At 31.9% G+C, this 10,159-nt stretch overlaps 1 protein-coding gene across 1 annotated transcript in view; it reads left to right on the forward strand.

The window, feature by feature from the left end:
• Bsg (immunoglobulin domain-containing protein Bsg) overlaps positions 1 to 6,693 on the forward strand; it is a 30,905-nt gene extending 24,212 nt beyond the window's left edge. The window contains exons 3-5 of the mRNA XM_011495987.1: positions 2,399 to 2,641; positions 4,095 to 4,542; positions 6,268 to 6,693. Coding sequence (XP_011494289.1) covers positions 2,399 to 2,641; positions 4,095 to 4,542; positions 6,268 to 6,313 — 737 coding nt within the window. The 3' untranslated portion in view covers positions 6,314 to 6,693. The remainder of the gene's footprint in view (positions 1 to 2,398; positions 2,642 to 4,094; positions 4,543 to 6,267) is intronic.
• The last annotated feature ends 3,466 nt before the right edge of the window (positions 6,694 to 10,159 follow it).

A 10,159-nucleotide genomic window follows, 5' to 3' on the forward strand; every position in this document is an offset into this window, starting at 1 on the left:
AGAGAGAGAGAGAGAGAGAGAGAGAGAGAGAGAGAGAGAGCTAGTGGTTGCGCGAGCACCTCATGCAATATTGTGTGGTGCTATATCGACTGCTTTACGACTTCATTTAAGTACTGAGCTTATTCTTTTACGTTGCCAACTCTCCACCTTGGCGAACATATTTTCAGCCGTCCTCGCTTTTTTCTTGTTTGTTTTAGTTTTTTTTTCTGTTTTTCGTTTTTCGTTTATCGTTTTTCAAGCATATATAATTACAAAGTAATTAAGATTTAAATGAAAGTCGAGGTCCTCGGACTTCGTCAGCTGGTTCCGATGGAAGTACGCGGCGTTGAATCAAGACCGAGATCCATAAAAATAACATAATAGGAGGGAAAATGTCAACGCACGCTTCTAGGAAATCGTTGCTTAATCATTGCGCGTTAATGACCGACCTCGTGATTTCCAAGGGAAAATGTTTCAGCGATGGTAATAGGATTTGGCGGCGGTAAGCCTCGGCACAATGGAATTTTAATCAAGCCGGACGATAACAAGCAGTCTCGCCTTGCTTGGGGCGTAATCGACGACGCCTAGATGACACAATTGAAACCTCCGCGGGTAAAATCGCCAATTGCAGCCACGCAATTGTTCGTTAAGGAACAGCTACCATTGAAATTAGAGCTGCACTCGTTGGACAAAGTTTCGTAAACGAGCGTTTATTGAGTCGATTCGTCGGTCTGGCCTGCCAAATCAACGAGCGCGAATTATCCGCTTCTGACTTCTCTCGGTGATTAGAGAAGTGAGATGAGAAGAGAGCATCCGGCGAGCATGACTCTCGTCTACGTACGTGTGTAATCGATGCGACTGTGTGTATGTATAAGCGTCACTTGCTGTAGCTCTCGAGACAGTCCGACTTTGTACTTGCATAAACAAAGACAGAGTAATTTGTGCTTCCAATTGCGATTAACGCCCTAAGTTCATGTATTTGGGATGAGGAAGGCATGGGCGCGTGGGCATCGATGCATGCATTTTTAAATAATATTTGACACATTTATTATTGACTCGTTGGAATTTATTATTCGTTCCTTATCTTGTGTAATTCACGATTAAGGTGCGGGAAGTCGGAAGAAGGTCGATTGGGGCGACTGACCGATTTGGGATGGGATTGCGGCCGGGGGCAGGCTAGGAGGGGGCATGGGGAGGGGGAGGGGGTTAGAAAGAATAAAAAACAGCCCATTGTGATTAACAAAATTTTCTACGACCAAATGTATTGTCGGAAAATCAAGTCAAGTAAAATTAAATTGCCCTTTTCTTTTCAAGTGAAACATATCGAACAATTCACCCCGATTTGGGTTAAACCATAAATTGAACTCTTATCTATTTTATCGTACCTAAATGCCTCGTAAATATTACTGGCGGATAATATAGTAATTCAAACTATTCTTATGATGATTTTTAATAATTTTTAAGAATCTGCAATTTTCGTAAAGTTATATAAAAAAAGAAAAAAAGAAAAAAAAGAAAGAAAAACTTTACATTATATGGGAACACCAATGGTTTACCATTGAATGATTTTGCTCAACCAGATCGTAAGCTAATTCCTTTAACCCTAATGAAAATCTATTATTAATGGCTTTTATGATATAATACGTATCTTATGTTGAGTAGTAGTAAAATTTTAAACGAAAATACACTTAGGCGTGTTTTGATAAAACTTTCGAATTGACGTTACTTAAATTTCGCAGTAGCCATTCATTCAGACGCCAGACAACATGAAGTTTTAGTGTTAAACTATATAAGTGGTCGCGCGGAAATTCTATGGTTAGAATGGAGAAAATTTCACTAAACTTTCTTCATACTTTTTTTATTATTATTATTATCATTATTATTATTATTATTATTATTATTATTATTTATGGTGAATCGCAGTAGTCAAAATAAGAAAATCCCTAGATTGTGCACACGATTTCTTACATAACTTCTGACGGAGTTTAAAAGGTATTATGCGACTCGAACAAGTTACGTATTACTTTGTGAAATATTTAGTCATTAGATTTGCACTTTGACGAGCCATAAGTTAATAAAATATCGTAGTACGCTAGATTTTATTCTACATTTGAGTAAATTTATACGATACGATTGTCACACACATTATTTGAGCTTTAATTTTAATCTAATAAAACGAATTTTAAATCATACACACCACAATACAGTCTTGTTCGCATTTGTAAATGTAGCCATGTAAATATTACATATATGTGTTTTTGTTGTGAATGTCATCAAGTTTTTAATTTTGCTGCTTTAGCTAGAATATGATTTCATCGCAGTGCTCCATTACCGTATCCTTCAATTAGTATAAAAAGGCCCGTGCCATTCCAAGCAAATCCTCGAGTACAAACTAACTAGGAACATTTATTTTTAACAGACGTAACAATCAAGGTGCTTACAAAAAATGATTCCCGTGTGGTTCTTAATTGCCCGGATCGTAGTAGTAGTGAAAAATTTGAGTGGTCCAAGGATAAGAAGCCGCTTGTGGAATCGGAACATATAAGACTAGATGATAAAGATGGTAGTAACGTCATTGTTATTTACAATGTCGATGACAAAGATATTTACGGCAATTATTCCTGCAAGGTTGGCAACATTTCATCTGACTACAGAGTCGTCAGTAAGTACTGCAATTTGACGTATTAAAGTAATTAAATTATTTGCTTAGCAACAATTCGTTAATATTAAATTGTAAAATGAACTCGTCAGAATATTGTATCGAGCTGCTTGGCGCAAGCGTACTTTCTACATACTTAGACTTGGATTAAACTTTTAAAATTTTTCTGTATTTATAATCAATTCAATTTAACAAGAGTGCTTTTCATCAACATTATATATCGACGAAATTTTATCCCTTTTAGTCATTTTCTTGGAGTGTTATACAAAATTTTTATTCCAATTGAAACTCTTTACAACGTCCAAATTCTTATTAAAGGCGTATTTTTAGTTTAGATATACCGTTGTAAGTTCATAAATATTCAATTTCTTTTCCGTTCATTACATTTTGAGGATATCTATTTCAAATTGTTTTGCCTAAATAAAATTATATAATACATTATTTCATATTTGCATTCTCTTTATCAGGGTTTGATAAAATGATTTTATGAATTGAAGTTGAAGATTGATGAAGATTGAATACATTGAAGATCGCCCGACGGAAAGCTCCAAAGAATTGATTATGTTTTTTTTTTTAACATTTTAATGTGTAATTCCAAAATTCAATATTATTTTACGAAAATTATCAAATTTAATAAAACGAAACATTTTGTAAGATGTTGGCTAACAGGACGTAAAGCGAGAAGAGAAGAACAGAAGCGCAGGAAATTATAATAATCAAGAGCTTTAAGGTGTTTTCTTTTTAAATTAGATTATTGTGATTTTTTTAAATTGGGATTTGTGATAACAGAGAAACAAATTATTGTATTGACCCAATTTAAATTCTATTGTATGATATATTATGAAAGAGATCTACAGCATAATTGATATATATATAATATATATATATATATATATATATATAGAGAGAGAGAGAGAGAGAGAGAGAGAGAGAGAGTAATATTTATCCTTAATAATGTCCTTGCTTTAAAATTTCTTTCAATCTCTAAATGATTATGAATATTTTTACTTTTTTTATTTTTACCATATATGGCATTCGCCAATTCTACAAATACATTTAAACGGTTCTTGTGGATTCTATGATCTATAAAATTATGCACTCTATTACTAATGAAAATTTATAATTTCTGCGCCAAGGCTTTTCAATCTTTCAAGTATTTATACACTACTTGAACATACATATTCAAATATTTTTAATAAATTTTAACAATATCTGCGTCGTTATTTGTTTTCTTTTTTTCTTCTTTTTTTCTTCTTTTTTTTTTTTTTTTTTTTTTATTTTTTTTTTCTTTTATCTTTTTATTTTTTTATTTTCAATTTAAGAAACATTGTTAAGGCTTTAATTGAAAAGATCCCCTTTAACTCTGCTCTCTGCTACCCTCGTGATTAGTAAGAAAATAATATTTTTGTATTTAATCCCAGTAAACAATGTAAGAATAAATGAATATCTTTCGCAGAAAAGCCTTCGTTAATATTGCCCGAATCGACAAATGTCGTCGAAGGGGAGAAGTTACATCTGACCTGCGCCGTGAAAACCGGTGATCCTGGTCTCAAAATCGTCTGGAATTTCAAAGGAAAAAATTATACGAAGTCGGAGGGCCGTGTTAAATTATCCATGGACGAGGAAAAGGGTTTAAACAACGCAGTACTTAATCTCGAGAACATCCGAATGGACGACAGGGGCAATGTTACGTGTATAGGCTTTTACAATAGTGCCGACGGCAACGATCAACACTACGACATCGCCAATACCCTCTTAAGGGTCAAGGACAAGCTCGCTGCCCTCTGGCCCTTCCTTGGCATTTGCGCCGAAGTCATCGTTCTATGCATTATCATCTTGGTATATGAGAAGAAACGCAACAAATCGGAGCTCGAGGAATCCGACACCGATCAGAGCCCCGATACGTATGTTTACAATTTCATTGCCTACATATAATTATTGTTCCAATGATCGTGAGTTTACGAACACGTGTTCGAATTAATTATGATTTACGAAATGTGGCATTTATCCATATTTACCTTTTGCATTCATTTGAAATAGATTATCGGCTAATTATTTAATATAATTGACAGTTACGAAGAGCCCACATTATTCAAATAAACTTTGGGCAATATTTTAGAATGTAATGACCGATAAATTTATGAAAATTATTTTTATAAAACAGTAAGACGAAAATTTGGACATATGCTTCTTATTTCGAATAAGATTAATAATAATTTTATTTTTTTCTTTTTCTTTTTCTTTTTCTATTTCTTTTTCTTTTTTTTTTTTTTTTTTTTTTTTTTTATGTTTTCCTACTTTGAGAAATAACTGGTATGGAACTTTAACTGAATTATTCTTCATCTTAGTTTTGTTGACGGTGATTTACCCCTAAATACCACAAGAAATTCCTATTCCTCCTCCTCTCCAATGACCAGTTTCACATTCCGACCGAGTGATAGACACAAGATCGACCTTTCCAATGAATCTCAGGAGTCTCTTAATTAGAATGCGATCCTGTTTCAATTTCGTCAAGCTTTCACATATAGTATTTGCAATAACTAAGTAAAAGAATCGTATATATCTAAGAATATTATAGACTTTCATTAGTTGTACGTTTATTATTTGGCAATTGCTAAATGATACGATTATGACTATATTAATTGCAAATAATTGCTATCATAATATCATTGAAAAAATTAATTTTTCTACGCAAATTTATATCGATCACATTATTTTAAATAATTTGTATACATTTTAAGTAGCTCAATAATTTCGTATTAATATCAATCGTTAATTTCATTCTCGTAAATGATTTATGCAATTGTTTTTATTATAAAAATTAATTATTACAATTACACAGTATTCATTATTTTATATATATATATATATAATTTAAAAGTATGTAAATCATTTGTTCGTCAGTATTGACTGTACTTGTTACTGTTATATACTTGTTACAATTAGTCATGATTGTTACTAATAGTCTTTTTTTCTGTTTTTTTTTTCAAATAAAATTTACCATATAGAGTTGGATAATTCAAAAACTCTATCGCTTAATTGAAACAAATGTATTTTAACAAGCGATAATAAAGTTTTAATTACTTAATGTTACATAAAAAAAAAAACAACCACCAGTATTTTCGTAATGTTCATTTAACGATTTTTTTTTATTAACTTTAGCATATAATTAAATGAGTAGAGCTTCGCTTGAATAATAAGTAATATATTTATTTGAACTAATAATAATATTATTAATTTAATGTCAACATCATACAACAAATATCAGTATGAAAGGAATAAACAGAGAGCTTATAATATTGAATGAAAAAAATGAAGAAATGAAGAATAAATTGCGGTAACATTTATTAAATTTTATAAAAGAGAAAAAAAACCTACTTTTAATCATTTCAATTAATGGCTTACTGAAAGTTTACAAAAAAAAAAAAAAAAAAAAAAAAAAAAAAAAAATTTTTATTCCCCTCGAAATAACCTCTCGAATTAAATTTTAAAAACAAAAAACAAAAAAACCCAAAAAAAAAAACAATAAATAAATAAATAAATAGGGGAAAAACATGAAAACTATAACCATTGAAAATAAATTGATCATTTAATAATTCTGGATTTTTCTGCTTTCTTGAATTCAACAGTAAACCTGCATCAAACAAGGACTCTGACGTAAGACAGAGGAAATAAATCTTTAGGGTTCAGGTAGCGGCACAAGGATGAGGGACGAAACTACGGAACGAGAATATTTTTCTCAAGAGGGCCATACACACACACACAACAGTCGGCGCTCGATGAACTCTCTTTGGCGCGTCGTCAACACCGCCAATTCGTCCGTTAGCTTCAATTTGAGGAGGACTTTTCCTCCTTTCTCGCGGCTCCGAGTCGTGTCGCCCTACATCAGAACACATACCCACAAATACATAATTTTTTCTTCGATTAAACTTATGCGTGTGACGACTGCCCACGGATCCGCTCTCCTTGTTGCAAACGATAACAACCAAACAGCCAACGATATTAACAGATTATTAGATACACGCGAATAGATATGCTTGGTTAATTGGTGATCCGAAATCAGATTTATTGTTGAAAATTCGATGGCAGCGACGCTAATATGATTAAACTGGGAATATCTGAGCCAGGGAGTAAGACGAAATGGATCACTGGATTCTACGAAAGAGAGCGGCAATGGGAATAAAAGAAGAAGAAGTCGTTGCACAATTCATTAATATATACTAAACTAAAAGATTATATATGACAAGAGGAGAGATTTATTAACTATCAATCATAAGAACATAATGGAAATTTTCTTCTTTTATTCTGCATTTCTCGAGATTTTATTGTAAAACAAAAGCAAACAAAAATAAAAACGTTACGGACGGATGTAACCTGAGTTTCATCTTATTCTTTAAGTTATACGGAATAAAGTGTTTTTTTTTTTTTTCAAGCTTTACTCACTGTACGGCGTCGTACGCCTAACGTTACTTACGTAATATTATACCAAGCATTAGCGAGTCTAATTACGCGCGTCGCTGTTGTCTTCTTTAACACGATATTGTCATTTATTACCATTGCGATTATTATAATAATATATATATTATTAATTCCGCAGCCTGTCGTTCCGATGAATTTTGAGTATTATGTCTACAATTATAATTGTTATACCAATGTGCTGTCTTGTTAAGGCTAATCGGTAAGATCGATTTCACGCTAATGTAGTACGTAGTGCACGGATTATCTTCGTGCACGATCGTGTGACTATATATTAATGGGGTTGGTTCTTCGATTTCTCGGGAGATAGTAATTAATCACGCGATTTGCCACTTCCATCGTCGAGAGAGAAAGAGAGAGAGAGAGAGAGAGAGAGAGAGAGAGAGAGAATTTATTTAAGGAAGCTGAAAATGTCTTATAACAGTTATTGTATTTAAGTTAAATTATAAAGTTAGTTAAATTTTTAATAATCTCGCAAGCTAAGAAGAAAAATCGTCCTTTATAGCTGTTTTACTGAGAAATTAGTCAATTGACGAAGAAAATAATAACGATAACGATAATATTAATAACAATAATAATAACGAAGTTATGAATATACACACACACACACACGTGTGTGTGTGTGTGTGTGTGTGTGTGTGTGAGATTATTATTCTAATTACCGTACGAACCCTTTCCAACGATCTCCTGATGATACTCGAGAATGTTTGAATACCCTTACATGCCTTCGAAGGTGATTGAACTAAGAATAAATAATATTGACACATTAAGTATGTTTTTTCTTTATTCATTTGTAACATTGCACTGTGAGTGCAGATTGTCATCTAATGCACCGTAGTCAACGCACGAGTTTGCCTCGATGACAGTTTACTGCTGGCAGTATGGCTACACACCCGCGAGGATATATTGATTTTAAGAGAAAAACTACTAGATACCGGCGTGATTAAATGTTAAGAGCCGATGTTTGTCGGTGCTTATTTGTAACAAAAGGTATAAAAATATAGAATATATATATAACAAACGTAAATTACAAAACGATATTTTTCTAATGTAATCCTTTTGTCCATACCAATAATTTTATGAGGTGCATGACTTTTAGCTACTTGGTATTTTATAAAATTTATCGCTCCGGTATTTTGTAATGAATGAGATTTCGTTTAAACTTGTTCTAACGATTGATCGTTCCTTAACTTTGACATTCGATAGTGCGAGCAATAATCGTATTAAAGCCAAATCTCGCAAAGAGATATAATTAATAAATCATTGCTCCAATGATAATCACATCGAATCTAAACAATTTATATATAAAGAAAAGAAAAACTTTTTTAAAATTAAATTACGGTGTATTACACATGTACTTACATTAAATTTCTCTTTACAAAAGTATATAGTTATGTACCTATATATATATATATAATTTTAATTTTATATTTATGCTGTGAGATGGAGGTAGAAGCGAGGGAAGGACACGGTGTGACAAAGTTCGTTTTATTCGATATCTAAGAAAGGAAAATTATGAAAACAGATTTTTTCTTATTTAAAATATCTTTTAATAACTCATATCTCGTAATATAATAACATGAGTGTTACGTTTAATTAGCTTTGAAGTTAAATTCTACGGGCGTTCAATTAATTCAAATTTGAATTCACGACCATTTAACAATATTAATCCTCTATTACGACAAATTAATATATTTAAATTATATTACAATTCAATGTTCAAGAAATGTATAAATTTAATTTTTTTTTGTGAGAAAAATCATAACGATATTCGTGATTGTTCCATGATGTCGGTATTTGTTATTAAAAAGTAGTGTCGTTTGACATTCATCTGCACTTAAATCTGCCACATTCGATAATAATTCTTATTTAGTATATGTACGCCAAGTTTAATTTCTTCACTGGAATGCAATATCTCTACCTCTAAAGTACAAAGTATGTTGTTCGGCATACATTCGCTTATGGAATAATATCAACTCTCGGCAAAAAAAAATAGTATATAAAGTATCGAATAGATATCAATTTTTTTGAAATACCATTGAGACTGTAATTGAAGAGAAAGTGTATAGAGTGATTTAAGTTATGAAAGCTACTTTGTTTATTTGCGCAGTATTGTTGATAAAGTCGAGTTTATATTCCAGCGCTTTAACCATCGCTCGAAATATCTTACGATCGATGATTAAATCTTAAATTAGATATCTACATTAGTAAGCGAGTACCCTGCCTTGTTGTCTATTTAAATTGCTGAAAATAGATTTTATTGTATTGTACTTTTCAGAGTACTTTCATTCGAGGCAGCGACGTGATTATGAAAAATGCCTTATTGGATTGCCAATGTTTCGAAACTGATTTTCAAAATTGATTTCAAGACTTATTTAACGGTCAGTTTAACGATCGACTCGATGTAATGACGATAATGTAAGAAATCATTTTTGTTGAAATTCCTTAATCTTTGGTGTGGAGAAAAGTCCTGTCACTGATAACGCTAAATGGGACGATGGACAATGATAATTGGAAAATAAAGAATTGGAAGTAAAGAAAAGATTTTACTGGGTTAAAAAATGTACAAACGTTTTATTTCTCATCCACGTACATATCTGCTTCTTATGCCTATTACTGGAAGAGGAAAATATCAATTTTAATCATCAATCAAGAAATTTAACGACCCATTAAGATTGACAATTTAAATATTATATAAATTGTTGTATCTCTTTTACATTATGATAGCTTATAAATAATATTTTACTTACGCTAGATTTAACATTCTACATTACACTTCATTAATCTCGAGCAAATGTACACGCGTGCTCTATCTTTGTTATGCTTGTCACGTACTGCAGAGCTTTTTGATTAATATTGATACTTTCTTTAAATAAAAAGCTGTTTATAATAATAGAGTTAGTCGTTATTTATATAATATAAAATTAATCCACATGCAAGTGACTGGCATTCGTTGAGCGTTTCTTATTTACAAATGGTGGCGGGGATGGGGCGATCGGGGGGTTGGGATGGGACGGGGTGGGTTGTTTTTATTTTTCTTTTCTT

The sequence above is a fragment of the Ceratosolen solmsi genome, unplaced genomic scaffold, assembly GCF_000503995.2.
Source record: "Ceratosolen solmsi marchali unplaced genomic scaffold, CerSol_1.0 scaffold11, whole genome shotgun sequence".
Lineage (NCBI taxonomy): Eukaryota > Metazoa > Arthropoda > Insecta > Hymenoptera > Agaonidae > Ceratosolen > Ceratosolen solmsi.